A 17,118-nucleotide genomic window follows, 5' to 3' on the forward strand; every position below is an offset into this window, starting at 1 on the left:
AAAATACAGGGTTCGTATGGGTGCTTGAAATCCATGAAAAAAAAATGTGCTGGAAATCTATTACATTTCTTTCACAACACATAGCTATAACATAGACATGTTATATATATATATATATATATATATATATATATATATATATATATATATATATATTTCTTATCCTTCTGGTGTTACAAAACACAATTTTAGTTGTTTATAGCACAATACCATCTCTTTTCATGGGATACAAAAGGTGAAATAAGAATATTCAATATGTATTTGTAGAAATATGTAATATGCTGGAAAACCTTGAAAATGGACCTTGAAAGTGTTTAAATTTGACTTTGAAAAAGGTACAAACCCTGAAAATACTCTTATTTCCATCCCAGAGTTATAAACGATACCAAAACTGTATTTCTAAATGTAGAAATAATAACATGAATTAAAATCAAGAGTAAAACAAAGGAATGAAGAATAACACAAATGTATGGGGTCTGCTAAACTCAGAGTAAATTTGAAAATGTCTAAATAATCTAATAGTTTTTGCTTGAGCTTTGAATTTTCATGGCGGTCAAATATGATTTAAAATCTGAATCTTTAAAAAAATGAAAGGAGGGTATCATTTCAGCGTAGCGTTAGAGTATTTTGCTAAGATATTGATCAAATTATGTAAATTTCATCTGCTGAATATTTGGGATTGTTAAGAATAAGTAATAAATCCATCTTTGCTAGTATTACATTTTTTAGAAAACATTTTGAAAGGTGCTCCTGTAAATCAAACCAAACATGAAAACAATCTAAAACATGTTCAACCGTCTCCCCCTCACACTCACAGAAAGTGTTACAGCCTTTTACTTGTTTATGGTAGTTACAAGTTTACTTTGTGTTCAAAACGTCACATACTAACCCCAAAAAAACATGTTAACCTTTCAAACTACAAACTGTTTTCAACGTCTGCTCTTGTGAATCTTTTGACCTTTATTTATCACACACTTACAAATGAAGTTGGCCCATAAAAATACGCTATTAATGAACGAAAGTTTTGTTTTTATTCATAGTCAAACACATTCATGGTTTGGTCTTTTGCCATCTGAAGTTTCTAAAAATAAATGTTTTTAGCAATTGTTAAAAACTAAAAACCTTCCACATATTTAGTTTCATATCACCTGTATGGAAGAGGAGTGTACTGCTGTTATACCAAAGAAAATCTCTGGATTGTTAATAAAAAAAAAGGGTTGTTCTTGAGCTTGGAAAAACTATTGAAATATAAAACAATCAAATACAACTCAACGTTTAAGTAAACTTGGATGAAAAGTCGTTAAATTGCAAGATACAACTTGAATTACTGTATAATGTCCTTTTAAGATAACCTTTGTACATATTAATATTAAATTAATTTAAGGATGTGTAATAAATTGTCAATTACTTTCTTTTCTTTCTTTTTAATATTAAGTTTGCATTTTGCGATCACTACATACTTAAAGCTGTTTGAAGCTTCATTTGACTAATTGAGTTATTCAATTAATTATAGCTTGTTTAAATATATCAATCTATTAACTGATTGTAATCAAACACTGTAAAAATGATTATTCCAGCTGCACAGTCCCTTTATATCTTTATATTGTGATTTAACATGAGGAAAAATTCGAAACACACAAAGCAATGACGTGTTTGTCTCTTTTTATTACCACGTGCAGTTTGATGATGGCGGCTGTAGATGATGGATGGGTGGCATTTATTATATCCTGTCCCCTTTAGTTCAGAAGATTTTATATCTTCCACAAGATGTTTAATGCGGGGATTGTTGGGTGCTCTTAAAAATAAAGATATTCACATTGCGGAGGCAGTTGGATGAAACCAAAGGCGTTATGAAGCTGTACAGTCCACATGATCCACAGAGCGCTCTTGGTGCAGATTTACAATGAAGCTTTGTCTCGTATTGCAGTGTGGAGATTATGATGTTTTTGTTTTTAACCAACCTAAACCAAAGTCAATGAGAGCCGTGTGTATAACATTTTCCATTCAGGTATCTTATTTTATAATATTCTCCCCCTCAGAACACGGCACAGTACCGGCCTGAAGTGCAACACTGAGTGATGGATTTCATTTTCTCTAACAGCACTAGTCAAATGTTTATAGACGTATATTTTAGCATAAATGGTGAAGGTGTTATGACTTCATTGTGAAACATTTAATTAGTTTAATTGTGGAAAAGGGAATAAAGGAACTGAGAAAACAGATTTTAATTCTAAGGGAAATAGCCAAAGCTCATTTGAGATGGCCTTTACTTAATTAATGCTGATTAGGCCCCAGCTTCACACCCATGCTGTATATTACTATTACTCATGGTGGCAAAGTTCACTACAAAGGAGCTGATTTACAGATTGAGCACACCAGCCGGTAATAAAGCACTAATTATGAATATCGTTATGAGGTGAGAGCTCGCCAACTAATCAGCAGTAATCATGAAGGTTACTGTCACTAATGAAGAAGGCGAGCTGTTGTTTCTCAGAGGAAACATTTCCACAAAAAGTCTCTTTGAGCATAATCTAAAAACAAGGACATGCTCTGATCATCTGATGCATATTAAAAACAAACTGTTCTCAGCATTAAATAGAAAACAATACACAGTTTAGTCATCTATGTCCGGTAAAATCAAAAAGTGTACATTTCTCAGTTCAATTATGGCTTTTCTTATAAGTTAGTGCCGTTTTGGAAAAGGAATTTGTGCTATTCTTGTGTAGGAACGTTAATCATTTCAATAAACCTGGGAGGCCGGTTGAGTGGATGCCTCCCTGAGCTGAATTCAAAAGAAAAGTAGCAAAACCAGCACACAGTGTAGCTCTTTGGGCCCCGCCTACATAGTATTCTGAGTTCTCCCTCTGCCGACTGTGTGGTCTCATGGCTTCTTTTTAGGTGCATTGGGCGTGTTGAATTTGAAAAAGATGATGTCGCCGTCCTCCACCACGTAGTTTCTACCCTGTTGCCTGTATTTTCCAGCGGCCTGTGAAAGAGGACAACATTTCAATTGTATTAAAGGACGTTTCTCAGAAAGTCAAAACAGTTATTGGCAGAAATTAAACCGTATAACTAGGCTCTAATATAAAGAAATAGAAAAAAACCACACACCTTGGCTGCATTTTCGCTGCCCTCCTCTTTGAAGTCATTGTACTTCATCACCTCGGCCATGATGAAGCCTTTCTCAAAGTCAGTGTGGATCTTTCCTGCAGCTTGAGGAGCCTTGCTACCTTTCTGTTGGAGCAAAACACACAAAAAAAACATAACTGGAAATATATTAACACAGCGCAAACTTGAAGAATTTGATCATGGATGAGGTTACAGATTATAGTGCAACTCCCCCTATTAACATTATATGCTGCCTGCAACCACGATAGTGTCAAGAAACAGTGAATTATTTTTACAACTCCAGTGACAAACATGCTGCTAAAATGGCCAAATACATTTTGGTATCAACGTATATGTTTTCCCTTATGTGACAATATGAAAAGCTTTTTTACAGAACATATAATGCAGAATAATATGCTTGGGGTGATATAGAAATGGTATCATAAAGCCATTTATTTCTATTTAAATGGTCAGTAATTGATTGCTACTGAACGTGTTTATTTGGCTTAAATATTTATTTTTTATTTTCTCTGCCTTCATTTCTAGGATTAGTTGACAATGTTAAATATTCTTTAATAAAAATATTTGTTTCTGAGTATCTTTGCAAAGTCATATCAGTGCACATCTACATAGAAAAGGTCTATTTTCATTCCAGTTTTAAAAAATCCTTAATCCTCCCCCTCTACAATTGGTCTCAAACATCCAAAATTGGCCATGATCTAATTTTTAGAAAGCAAAAAAAAGCAACAATGTCCAATGGAGCCGTGTGTGGCGTGTCCTAAAGACAAAATGTATACAAGGGTGAAAACCCACACGTTACAGAAATGTGCTGTAAATACTTAAACGACAAAGAAAAGAAATACACTTTAAAGAAAGATATTCTGTGAATCTGGTTTATTTGAATTGCTGCCTACATCTCAGCTCTTTTAGCAATACCAATAGAGATCAGTGAAAGATAAAATAAACTAAATGCAAAGCCAAAAAATGTGCTATAATGTAATTTTTTAAACACATATATATGACTCTGAGTGGCATATCAGGCCATTAACTTGTGGTAATACACTGAAATCATTGTACATTGATAAGAAAGAGCAAAAACAATAATACAGTGACAGAATTATTTCATCTCCACTACTAACATTTGGTAACAAGGCACTTACGATTAAAGATAGAGAGAAATTATCAACATTTTACATTTCTTCTGCTTTAAATAAATCCACTCTAAATTACACTTCCACACAAAAATAAAGAGGATTTTGATATAAAGCCTTTATTTTGGGGACATTAGGGTAATAACAAACTTTAAAGAAAGGTTATTTGTATCGCAGCACTTACCCTGACGGTCCAAGCTCGCACCTCATCCGGTCCTGCTGTGAAGAAGTACTCCAGCTGCAGTGCTGCGTAGCCAGTCTTGATGATTTTGGTCAGAACACTAAAAACACAAAGAGAAGCCATGATGCCGCAGTTCAAGTATCTATAAAATGGTCATTACGGTCGTAATCTGGAATAAACTACCACATGATGACTAAGATCTACTGAAACAGTGTCTTTGTTTTAAAACCCAGACTTAAAAATGAACTTTTTTCTGCAAGCTTTTAATTTTAAAGGTTGTGGTTAATGGGTAAACCAATATTTTATATAGAGTATTATGATTACTCCCTTTTTTAATAAGACCATCTTATTTTCTTCCCTATTCATTGTAATACATGTGTTTTTATGCATGTTTCATATATGTAATACCTTCTTAAAGTATGTTTTGGTCATGTATGACCATTTCAGTGGAGCACATTTTTACTTTTAATTTTGAAGCATGCTAGTCCACGCTTGGTTGAAATGGGCTATGTAAATACATTACATTTAATATTACAAATAATTAGTCAGTTGCCCTAAGTAGCAGTTAAACTTTCTCAACCTGATTTGTAATATTCTTGCTATGAGTTTATGTCTCACCTCTGTGTCTTCATTTCCTCGCAGTACTTGGCTTTCTCCTCCTCGTCCATGTCCAACATTTTAGACTCCACAGCTCCACTCACAGGAATGACCAGAGCACCGGGGTCGTGAGCATCTACCCACTCCTTGATTTTTGCCAACCTGAGACAAACAGGCAGCGGGGTGCGTTTGTTATTCTGAATGTTGTTAACAAAAGCAGCTAAACATGCATTCATGCACGCTGGGTAGGTGAAAGCAGACCTACCACTTGTTCTTTTTCCGGATGTAATCCTTCTCTGAGAGATTGACCAGGTAGATCATGGGCTTGGATGTCAGAAACAGGTATTTGTTTAGCACCTCAATCTGTAGGGAGAAGTTGAAAAGGGTAAAAAACATGAAACAGTTTCTTTGAAAAAAAAAAAAACTTGATTGAATAAACATCTCAGCTGACACCCTGCTAATGAGATCTTGTCCCAGAGTGTCTAAAAACCCACTGATGCCGTAATGACCTGACTACTCTGTCCATCAGGAAAAAAAAAAAGACCACAGTTCAAGCTAAATTACACCAATCACTGTATCCAAGTCTTGTACATTAATATATCTTGGCGTCATTACAGGAAATGTGTTGAAGGATGATAGATGCATGTTGAAAATGATGTTAGTAGCCTGTAAAAAGGCAATTACAAGACAATAGTACAAGACAGACCCACCATCACAGGAAGATTGGATGAAAATGATAAAATACATATTATGAATCATCTCACTTATAAAATAAGGACTTAAGAGGATCGATGCTGCCGGAAGTGGGAGAAATGGACTGAATACATAAAAACAACAGGAAAAGGATCATCACATTGAGACTAAATAAGGTATAATTTGACAAAAAAAGTCGCAACGATCACCAACTTTACAAGTACTTGTAATTGATTAACAGACAAGTACTTGTCTGATTGATTAACAGACAAGTACTTGTCTGATTGATTAACAGACTACAATGAGAAGAATGAATTGCAACTTTCCACTGATCCATACAACAGTATCATTGATTTTGGAATATTACAACAAACACTTATAACTTATTAAAGCCCACAGACAAACACACACACATCGTTACCTCTTTGTCGTTCCATTCACTGTTAAATCTGACGTGTTTCTTCTCCTCCTCTATCCAGCTCTTTACCTTCAACATGATATCCTGAAGCAAGAGGCAGCAGGTTAAATGATATCTGCAGACCGATTACAGACTATCATCTCCAATGTCCCCCAAAATAGTGACGCGTAGTGACATGCATAGCGCAAGCACACTTGCGTATTGCATACACTTACATATTCAGGTTTGAGTTTTTTGTCACTTCCTCTGACCGCAGTTTTCTCCAGTTTGTCAAGGATCGGAGCGAGCATTTCCTCGTCCTTTAGTCGCAGCTCCTCGTGGATGATCTCAATGTCCCTCACTGGGTCAACGTTACCCTCCACGTGGATGATATCCTCATCGTCAAACGCACCTAATAAGACACGAGCGTTGACAGATGAAGTGAGCTCGTTGGAAATATTTTTCACACATTTTGAAATCCGAGGGCCTTTTGTTAAAGCTGAAATCAATTTTACATCGTCTCGTCTAATTTTACACAGCAGGCAAATCACACACGTAAAAGCTTTTATTTCAAATTCCAGCTTGGACTGGATGCTGTTTAAAATGTTCTTATACTACTGAGGTTCGGTACCAGAGTAATATCAAAACACTAATTATTTTAAACCTTACTTTGAGGAATGGTAACGTGCTTTTTGGCCAACCCATTTTTTCACGGAAGTGCTCAAATGTTAAAAGTTATATATGATTTAATTCAGGAACTATCAGATCTGACAATAGGTACACCAAATTATGAGATTGACCAGACATTCCTCACTTGATAGTTTGATACTCAGTACCATAAAGTATTAAGGTTAGGTACAGTGCTACAGAACAGAGTATGTTCACAGGTACTGGTCGTATGTCTGGGTCACATGTGTAAACTGAGCGAATTCTTAAAATGAACCTAGTTTCCCTTTAAGAAGGCCAGTAATGGATCTTAACTTGCCCTCCTTACACCACCTGTCATCTCTACTCAGTCGTTACTACACAGCAGCTGCAGGCACAGTGTTGACCACTCACGAGTCATGTGGAAGATGCCGTCACAGGCACTGATGTGGGAGAGAAAGGCGTTTCCAAGTCCCTGTCCCGCGTGAGCTCCCTTCACTAGACCAGCAATATCCACGACATTTAGAAAAGCAGGAACCTTACTAAGGAGACAAAAACAGCCAGACAAGGAGGGGACAGTCTGTGAGACAAAAACCCATAGATGTTGGACAATCTACAATCTACAACCAGCTAACACCCACACACACACCTGGCTGGCTTGTGGTACTGGCAGAGGAAATCAAAGCGCTCATCGGGAACAGGTACCCTGCTCTCATTTGGGTCAATTGTGCAGAATGGGAAGTTCTCCGCAGCAGCTTGGCTTTTGGTCAGCACATTGAAAAAGGTGGATTTCCTGCAATGGACAAGAGTCAAGTGAGAGTGTCAACAACTAACCCCGAATGATTAAATCCTAATATTTTGTTCGTTCACTCACATAACAAAACATGCTTTGTAAACATCCACATTACTTAAAGAGTGTACATACCCAACATTAGGTAATCCCACTATTCCAATTTTCAGAGAGGTTCCAAATCGTCCAATTAATGGAGGCTGTTTGGGGGCTTCTGTCTTTTTGGGGGGCATCTGCGAGAGTTATAACAATATATATATAACATTATTACATGTCAAAATATTTCATCAACACCTCCTAAAATGTACCCGTTAGGTCTGGGGCAGTTATCACCAAGTAGCTCCATCGTGTTGAACTAGCTCCGGTGAAAACGTGCAGCTGCAGTCATTCAAACACAGCACGCTAACGTTAGCTGGTGGTTCACTGAGACCACTCCTAAGCTACCTGTTAGCCGGAATATCTGACTGAACAGAAACTAGAGTCTGCATTTCATAGTCTTAACAAATAGCCCGAAAGCTAATTAGCTGAGAAAACTCATCTTTTAGTACCTTTATGTGTGTGTTTTTTTAAGCTTATGGTCTACGTGGTAGTGACTGCTACGGTAGCTGGTCCAAACGGCCGCTCCGGTGGAAAGGCAGGTTGTAGAGAGAACCGGAAGTGTTTTGACGGAAGACGTCTGTGATTGGTCGGAGATCGAATTGGAACACCACGTCATCAGTATACTCTGACAAACGTTAAATAAATAAATAAAATAAAAATGAAATAAATAATAAATAAATACGTTAAAATAAATAACACAAATAAAAATAAAAATAATAAATACATATGTTAAATGAATAAAATAAAAATAAAAATAAATAATGTATAAATACGTTAAATAAATAACTAAAATGTAAATAAAATAAATAAATACGTTTAATAAATAAATAAAATACAAATAAAATAAATAATAAATAAATATGTTAAATAAATAAATACGTTAAATAAAAATAAAAAAACGTTAAATATTCTACAATTGAAAATATCCCAGTAAAGACTTCTGTTAAATATTTAGAGATTTTCAAAACTAAAGATCTTACAGCTAGGCAAAATTTATATTTCTCAAACAGACTAATTTGGCTTCAAATGGACTCATCTGTCCTAGAGTTCTTCTCTCTAAAGCAGAAGGCTTGTCTCACTTTGTATATCCAGCATTGTCCCTTTTTGTAAGTGAACCAACTACCACAATAGTCAATAAAACATTTTTTCTTCATCTGGAAAAATAAAGCACATAAACTCAACAAAGGAGGTCTTGAAGACCTAGATATACCTTTAAGGTTAACTGGTTGAAAAGTGTCTCAGAAACCCTGACTCTATCTGGGTTTTTATCCAAAACCACATCTTTAATAAAATTGGGGTTATTTCCTTTCTTGTGAAATGTAATTTTTGTCCATTATATTACCAATCAAACCATCAAAATGTCATCAACACACCCTCCTCGCATGGAAGCTGGCTTTTGTCCACACTTTCTCACCCACTAGGCTTTCCTCTGGAATAATAGCAATATTCTTAAGAAATAAATCCCTATTTTTGCTAAAACGGTTTTAAAGAGATGTCATCCATAACCTCAATCTTTTTGATAATGCTGGGAATATGTTATCTTACGGACGTTTTATGTCTGTTCAGTAACTCGTGCTATTCTTATAGAGTTAATTCAACCTGTAAAAAAACACTTGAGTTACAGTGAATATCAAACAAGTCAAACTGTACTGATGCTGAGTGGGAATGAACTATCGGTCAAGACAGATGGTCGTCCTCCACAGAGCTGGATCTGTCTGACGTTCCCGTCTGTAATAGCGAAAGTTTTCGTTGCCACAGTACTCTAAAGGGGAATTGTTGGGTCTATGTAAATCATAAATAAGTCAGAGTTTGGTCTATACCTAGTCTGTAAAATGTCCTGAGATAACTTCTGTTATGATTTGGCACTATAAATAAAATTGAATTGAATTGAACTAACAGAAAGGATTATAATAAACATGTTCTCCACCGTTTCCAAAGAATGAACAGAGTTGTGCCCAGAGGAAGGTTTTACTGGAGGTCCTTAATAGAGAAGAGCTTGGCTTCTACCCCACAAATATTGCATATCTAACAAGGCTAAAGAAGGGCATTTTTCCCTGAAGCCCCTTTTTGAGCTATTTGTTTTATTCATTTATTTTAATTAGTATTTTTTATTTTATTGGTACTCTATCTTTGATGTATTTATGTCACCAATGCACTGTTTTTATTGTATACCTTGTAGTGTTGTACATTGAAATTGTTCAATAAAGATAAATTAAGTTAAAAAGATAAATACATTTCAGCGTTTATATATAAAAACCATTAATCATCTATAAACAGGATAAAGAGTTTCACATCAATACTTTTTTTTAGAGTTCATGAATTTAAGAGACTTTAGATAATTCTGGAAATCAATTTGGAAAACGATGAAATTGGTTGTTTTTTTTTGTTACTTTACATCTGGGCAAACATTTACTAGACAGTGCACATGAAATCAGGGAGTGATGATAATGTGCAGCAAATGGAAGTGTGTCATAACCAAACCCAGGCTGCTGCTGAGGATGCAGTATGTGGGGTGCAGACTTTGGCAAGTTAGCCACTAATTATTTTGCAGATCGATCTCACATCTTATGCACACACACATTTGAATAGATGTGTTCAAATATCGGGGTTTCTTTTGGACGTGCATGCCTTCCAGCCCAAGAGAGCACAAAGCGCCCACACACAGTCTGTGCAAGAGATCAGGGAAACACAAGATATTCCGCAGAGTAATCCCTCTTTCAGGTAGCATCAATCGACTTTATACTGCAGCCTGCCTTTTGGTTACATCTAACTGCCAAAATGAACCATGTGAAATACTGCCAAACTTAAATACGTTTTTGATTTAATACATTTATATGGTGGACAGCAACAATTTATATAATTGGAGGACATTAACACAGAATTGGACAGTTCGTGAGCCGGAGCCATCATATATCTGACTCAGTATTTCTATTCCCAAAATGTTTTTATTCACTAGTACGTAAGAGAATCGTTACAGGATAGACTGAATACATTTCCTATTTGTTTTTTTGGGAGAGAAAAAAAAGCTCAACTCTGTAAAAGACTTTATTTAAACAAAAACTTTAACTGTGATACAACAGGGCTTCATTATGGAACATCACTGGTGTCGAATGAGGGGGCATGCATGAAGTCCAACCAGTAATATTTTTATTCCTGTCAAGAAAAAAAAAGAGGAAAATAATTCAAAATGTCTGATGGGACTTCATGGTACAACACCTGCAGCAATCCTGCCTCTAGGATAATGGGGAGACTCAGCCATTACACTATACTACAAACCTTTACTAAACCTCAGAACAAATGACCCACGGGTTTTTATGTTTATGTACAACACCCCCCAAAAAGTACTTTCAACCAGAAAAACACAAATTGAAAAAGTAACATGTTACTTCAAACATTACATCAGTGTCGACTGGGATCTTTACAGTTTAAGAAACCAACTACACCGACAGCAAAATGAGAAAAGGTAACAGCCACAGAAAATCCTGCTTACATAAAAACAAGTCTGTTGAGCTAATCATAAACAAGCCAGCCCACCGTTAAATTACCACCGCCAAAAGAAGCTGCATTTTTTATTTTTGTTTGTAAGCTGTTAGAAGGATAGCCAAAAATCACTTAATTTGAACAAATAGAGTATAAAAACAAAAACAAAGATTACTTCACAGATTTCCCCCAAAGCCAAAAACAAGTGATAACTTTGGTGCAGATACGAAGCATCGCTCATTTGCACTTGAACCTATGTTCTGGCGTTTTTCACTATTCTTCCTAAAAAGGTTCCTACATCGTGGTGCTCAGACAGACTTCGAGCATCTCTTTAACCTTCAAAACATTAAAAAAAGAATTCTTATCACACATATACAATATAATTCTTACAACATAAAAAGACAAGCATCTGAGCGATCACACAAAGTGTTGACTCTTCTCTCACTGCTCAGTAGTGACCTGTGGAAAAAAAAAAAAGGGTATACGTGTAAGCGTTTTGTAAAAATCTAAACTTTTCTGTGACAAAAGAATATTTGAAGGTTATATAAACATTAGAATTTCATATAAACTGTAAATATGTTAATATTGTAATCCCTATGGTCTAATGAAAGAAAACATACGTGGCGAGTAGGACCGGGATCGGGATCGTGAGCGGTACCCTCTGCTATAGTAAGGAGATGGAGATCTGCGTCTGTAGGGAAAAACAGACAAAACAACACTTTACCTGAGGCTTTTAAATGTTACACGTGGTTAGGATCACTTAATGATTAGATTTAAAATCATAAATTCACATGCTGAATTTGACCTCACATTATATTTGAAAGACACTTGGACTTCTTGATTTTAGTCAAATTTACACTTGATCTTTAAATACTACTACTAATAAAAAAATACTCCATAACACCAAGGCCCTGTGTTCATCAAAGCGTTTTTCTTCTTCTCTGACCTGACCTTCAAAGCGCTTCTAAGCGCTCCCAACTGGGATTTGCCATTTTATTAACTGGGGAAAACACACTTTGGTGGACACAGGGCCTGATCAATACATTATGTGCCGAAAAGGGCTACTGGAAAAACCATTCACCTGTATGATCTGTACTCCCGGTCTTCATAGCGATCATAGTCGCGATCGTAATTCCGGTCATAACCTCTGTCGTAGCCCCTGTCGTAGTCCCTCGAGGCACGGCGTGAGGAACTGCTGCTGCTGCTGCCGCCGCCGCCGCCACCACCACCGCCGCCTCCGCCACCACCACCACTGCAAAAACACAGAATTTAAGTTCAGAATACCCTGGAAGATACTTCAAACAGACAAACTTCTGGAAAATGTCCCTACTGTGGTAACACAGCTGCCTGATTCTGCAATACTCACTATGTGGGGCGTCCCATGTAGATTCCAGGAGTGGGTGTATGAGCCCGTTTTGTGATGGAGAAATCCACTCGGATCCTGCGCCCATCAAGCTCCATCCCGTTTGCACGCTCCTTGGCCTAAAAGCCACAACGACACAAGTAGAAGAACACTTTAATCTAGTAAGATGATGAAATAGTTTGCATGTTTAACCTTTGGCCTAAATCCAACGCATTCCAAATACTTTAAACAAATGCCTCTTTAATACAGAGACGAGGGTGGGCGATATGGCCGAAATCTTTTATCCTAATATGGGTCTTTATTCATATCTCAACATAGCTTTTTTTCTGGTAATTCCTAAAAATAAATAGTCCATATGAATGGTGAAATGGTAATGCCTATTTTGCATAATTCTGCGTGCTATAAATACATAACTAAATAAAGTAAAAAGAACTTTAGTGCAAAGTAACATAACTTGCAAGGATCAGAACTTAAAGTATGCTCCACATGATGTAAATACTGCCATAACGTAGTTTGGCCGCTTGTTTTTCCATCTTTGCGATTTAGGCGATATATAAAAAAATATGTACCATATACATTTCTGTATCATTTTGAAGACCATCACACTTTACCGTAGCCCAAAGCAATAATGTATCACAATTGCTTCCTTAACGGCAAAAAACCCCAAACTACTCAACTTGTAATAAAAAATTGAATTTGCTATAGGTGCTATATATAATAGGAGGTAAGCAGTCAACAGTACAAAAGTGTCATACATACCTCCCTGGAGTCCTCAAAGTTTTCAAAGTAGACAAAGGCAAAGCCTCTTGAGCGACGTGACTGCTGGTCATACACAATGTTGACGCCACTCAAAGGGCCATATTTAGAGAAAACCTCCCTCAGATCTCTCTCAGTGGTGTACAGACTCAGTCCAAACACACCCAGACAGTTGTTGGGGTCAGGGTTGGCCTGTTAGAGGAAAGAGAGGGGCGTACAAACAGGTGTTTTGTTTATGACATGAAATTCCTAAAGACTGGACACCAATAAGGGTCTTAACACAATCAAAGTCAACACTAAAACCCACTAATGAGTCCATTACGTTTCTCTGGATCAAGTATTCAAAAATGTAACACACATTAAAATTTCAAATTCAATATTCTCAATTATTTAAAGTAGCGGAAGCACTTAATATATATACCCTGTTGCCAATGTGTCTGCGACGATCTGACATGGGGGAACGACTATGGCTCCTATGCCGGCGGTACTCCCCGCTACGAGAGCGGCTCCTGGAACGGCGTCGGTGGGAGCGGGAACGAGAGCGGGAGTGATGTCTGCGTGAGCTGCGATGGGAACGGGACCTGGGGATGGACATGAACTCAACTCTGAGCATTGTAATTTACTCAAGTCACATGCACACAAGCTTCAGAAAAGTAGTTTTAACAGTCCACGTGAAAACAAAACTCCATCTCACCTGGATTTGGATTTGGATCTGGATCGAGATCGGGATCTGGACCTGGAGCGTTGGGAGCCATCTTTTGAGCGCGCTGGTGAGCGGCTGGTGGATTTTGCTGAGCCCCGAGGGGACGCACTCCTCGAGCCAGGCCGTGAGTCCTGGACAGATAAGACACCAAGATAAGAAACAATGAAGCCAAGTGTGTGCCAAATAAATGTCGCGGGGGTGACAGCTTTGGCCTCTACATGCCCCCTTCAGAAAGAATTAACCATATTTTGGCATTTAACAGGTTTGACACTACACATTTAGGAATTGGATTATAAGAGGTCATACATTGTTACAACTTTTAAAATGAGAGATTATGTAATTTAGCTGAAATACAGATTGCACAAAAGGTAAACCTAAAGGGTATGGAGAGATTGACCAGTGATGTTTCTGATAGAGAGTGGGGGAAATGTGCATGCGTAAGAGAAAGAAACAGGATGAAATACAGTAACATAGCAGGCTGTTAGGAAATTACTCCTACCCTGGAAAACTTCTGATCTTAACTTGATAACTTCTTTAACTTCATTACTTCAAAACAACCCTTCATTTCTTCTTTCTTCAGTTTGACATTATGACTTCTTTTCTCCTCCTCTTCCCCCATTTACCACCTCTGCCATTACAACACTAGTAGTAGTGGGGATAGATCTTGATCGCTTCTTTTTTCAGCATCCAACACATTAGCATGCATCAACAATAACAACTTCACATCTGAAAGGTCTTCCGCCTTTTTCTTTCTTCCAACCTCAACCTTAACAAAGAACAAACAAGGGTGATAAGGCATGTTGGTTTCTGTAGGAACCAAAAAAGGTACAAAAAAACAACAGCAAAACCAGGAAAACAACACAACGTCCATTAGCTGAATACACGTGTGTATGTTAACTTAGCTGGATATGGTGTCCTACATTACTACGCATGAATACAAAGCTGAACACATGAACCATTGAATATGGACTATGTCACTTTTAAATATTCACTGAAAATAGTTTAAAATAGTTTACGATAAGTCACAAATTGGCAATTAGTAGCGCTTATGGCAAGCAGTTTTAACATTTAACAGAATCACACTCCTACCAGAATCAGAAATACTTCAATAATCTAAGGGTGAAATTATTTTCTCTATCAGTAATTACATTTCAAATATCCACAATACCATTTCTAGTTGTCAAAATTGAATTCTAACTTTTCATAATGTAAAGATATCCACAATTACATTGCTCCTACCTAAAATTGTCATTCACACAATATCATTCTTGCTAGTATTAATGACGTCACTTTTGCCATTTTTTTTGTATTTGTTTTTTAATTATAGAAATCCACTGTTACATTTCAGATCTGTAATGTAATTCTTAGTAGTAAAATTGCAGTTGTACATATCCGTAATGACATTTTAACTATTTATTTTTTTAATTACATTATGGATATCTGGAATGGTTTTCAATTTGGATATTAAAATTATGACAAGTAACAATTTAATTGTAGATATCTGAAATGGGAGTATTTCCTAGTAAAAATTACATAACAGATATCCAGTATGTTCATTCTAGAAATGTAAAATAAATTGTGGATGTCTAGAATTGAAAGCACAATATACACGAAAGGCAAAGAATTGAACTACAGATATCTGCAACACAAACCCAGTCTAGCTGTTAAATGTTAAAACCGCTTGCTATAGGCGACGGCCACGCCGCGAGCCTTCTGCGAGGCTTTCTAACCCGTAAATCACGCTGCAACATTACAGCTACCGTTTTAGACATATTCGATAAAATCAGTACTTTTCTACGGCTAATTAACTTTACTCACATACATGGTTTCTGCAACATATTACAGTCCGCTGTGAGGCCTTTACCCGACCTGCACACGCAGCTAGCAGCTAACGTTAAGCTAACATTAGCTTCGTGTTTCCACCTAACGTTAGCTACAAATTAACAATCGCAACTCACCTGCTCCCGGAAAGTCTCGTTGTCGCTCATGTTACTGTAACTAGACAGCAGAGTTGTAGAAACAAACGAGTGGTAAACTGACTAACGACTGGTTTGAACTTAATCGCCAAATTTACCGCACAGCACACCGGGTCGACCTGCTAACGTTAGCTTAGCTACCGTTGCTCTGTTCTTCTCGTTGTTCTTCTGCCTCCAGTCGAACGGCGGTTGGTAAACTGACGCAACTTCCACCTGCTGGACTGGAGTGGGATCAGTGGACTGGCAGGAAACAAAACAACCTTAAAACAGCTTTATTTAAAATAAGTTCACATAGATACAAATGGTATACAGGGAACATTATACACTGAGAATACAGAGAACATGTGCCATTATACAAGGTTATACATATTACAGCAGTCAATGGTTTTAATAGTATTTGTATTGTCTGATTTTGTGATGAGTTTCAAGTAAAGTTTAATTTCTCTTTTTAAAAACATAAAAACACAGGTTTTTTTTTTTTTAGAAAATGTACTTTTAAGAGTTTGAAATTTTGCAACACCACATCCCTAGGGAGGTGTTCCAGGCACGTCCAGCTGGGAGGAGGCCTCGGCGAAGACCCAGGACCAGGTGGAGAGATTATATCTCCACACTGGCCTGGGAACGCCTCGGGATCCCCCAGTTAGAGCTGGTTAATGTGGCCCGGGAAAGGGAAGTTTGGGGTCCCCTGCTAGACCTGCGGCCCCCACGACCCGACCCCGGATAAGCGGATGAAGATGAGATGTGATGATGAGATGAGATGAGATGAAATTTTGCAATAAATAAAAACAGATTTCTTTAAAAGTAACATTTCCCTTCTTGCTTAGGGTAATTATGGAAATGAACATTTTCCCAAATTAAAATCCAATCTATAGTGAAATAGTCAATAATACATTTGTTAAGGTCTGCCCATAGTTTTTTGATGTAGAAGCAAAACCAAAACAAATGAACAACTGTTTCTGGATGTAAATTACAGAAAGATTGAATGGTTGAATTGTCTTTATTGTCAATGTACATACAACGAAATGTACAGTACAATCCCTTAAAGTGCAGAAATTATGTACCATTAAAAGCATCAAAATGAATAAGCTAGACCAGAGCAGTTAATACTAATGTCTTATTAATGTTTGCATATAATAATTAGCTGGATTATATTTGTGTATGATTTTGTTAGAAACCTCC

The 17,118-nt window shown here is 36.9% G+C and overlaps 2 protein-coding genes across 4 annotated transcripts; both read right to left on the reverse strand.

The window, feature by feature from the left end:
* Positions 1-1,645: 1,645 nt before the first annotated feature.
* On the reverse strand, positions 1,646-8,202 carry LOC310954299 (obg-like ATPase 1). The gene is made up of 11 exons (XM_083923708.1): positions 8,111-8,202; positions 7,698-7,795; positions 7,422-7,565; positions 7,187-7,314; positions 6,364-6,539; positions 6,152-6,232; positions 5,303-5,400; positions 5,059-5,199; positions 4,444-4,540; positions 3,112-3,234; positions 1,646-2,986 (listed from the first exon to the last, which is right to left on the reverse strand). The coding sequence occupies exons 2-11, from the start codon at positions 7,793-7,795 to the stop codon at positions 2,882-2,884; spliced, it is 1,191 nt and encodes a 396-aa protein (XP_083779834.1). The 5' UTR covers positions 8,111-8,202; the 3' UTR covers positions 1,646-2,881.
* Positions 8,203-10,690: 2,488 nt separating this feature from the next.
* Positions 10,691-16,067, reverse strand: LOC310954462 (transformer-2 protein homolog alpha-like). 3 transcript variants are annotated; one of them, XR_014593416.1, is made up of 10 exons: positions 15,922-16,067; positions 14,688-14,729; positions 13,955-14,094; positions 13,682-13,841; positions 13,264-13,452; positions 12,508-12,623; positions 12,223-12,393; positions 11,762-11,832; positions 11,532-11,600; positions 10,691-10,814 (listed from the first exon to the last, which is right to left on the reverse strand). XR_014593416.1 is itself a non-coding variant. In XM_083923909.1 (9 exons), the coding sequence occupies exons 1-9, from the start codon at positions 15,949-15,951 to the stop codon at positions 11,590-11,592; spliced, it is 930 nt and encodes a 309-aa protein (XP_083780035.1). In that variant the 5' UTR covers positions 15,952-16,067; the 3' UTR covers positions 10,691-11,589. The 3 variants fall into 3 exon arrangements, 2 of the variants coding, with proteins under 2 accessions (XP_083780035.1, XP_083780036.1); XM_083923909.1 differs by having other exon boundaries at positions 10,691-11,600; XM_083923910.1 differs by lacking the exon at positions 14,688-14,729 and having other exon boundaries at positions 10,691-11,600.
* Between the last annotated feature and the right edge of the window lie 1,051 nt (positions 16,068-17,118).

The sequence above is a fragment of the Echiichthys vipera genome (genome assembly GCF_963691815.1).
Source record: "Echiichthys vipera genome assembly, chromosome: 12".
Classification (NCBI taxonomy): domain Eukaryota; kingdom Metazoa; phylum Chordata; class Actinopteri; order Perciformes; family Trachinidae; genus Echiichthys; species Echiichthys vipera.

What these genes read in the sequence shown, in the direction of transcription:
- LOC310954299 (XM_083923708.1), bottom strand. Translation starts at nt 7,795, where the DNA reads ATGCCCCCCAAAAAGACAGAAGCCCCCAAACAGCCTCCATTAATTGGA. An exon ending in GTGGGATTACCTAATGTTGG is followed by an intron (nt 7,566 to 7,697) that starts GTATGTACACTC and finishes TGTCCATTGCAG; the next exon opens with GAAATCCACCTTTTTCAATG. An exon ending in AAAAACTCAAACCTGAATAT is followed by an intron (nt 6,233 to 6,363) that starts GTAAGTGTATGC and finishes CTCTTGCTTCAG; the next exon opens with GATATCATGTTGAAGGTAAA.
- LOC310954462 (XM_083923909.1), bottom strand. Translation starts at nt 15,951, where the DNA reads ATGAGCGACAACGAGACTTTCCGGGAGCAG. An exon ending in ACGAGACTTTCCGGGAGCAG is followed by an intron (nt 14,730 to 15,921) that starts GTGAGTTGCGAT and finishes TTCTTTGTTAAG; the next exon opens with GTTGAGGTTGGAAGAAAGAA. An exon ending in AGATCCAAATCCAAATCCAG is followed by an intron (nt 13,842 to 13,954) that starts GTGAGATGGAGT and finishes GTCCATCCCCAG; the next exon opens with GTCCCGTTCCCATCGCAGCT.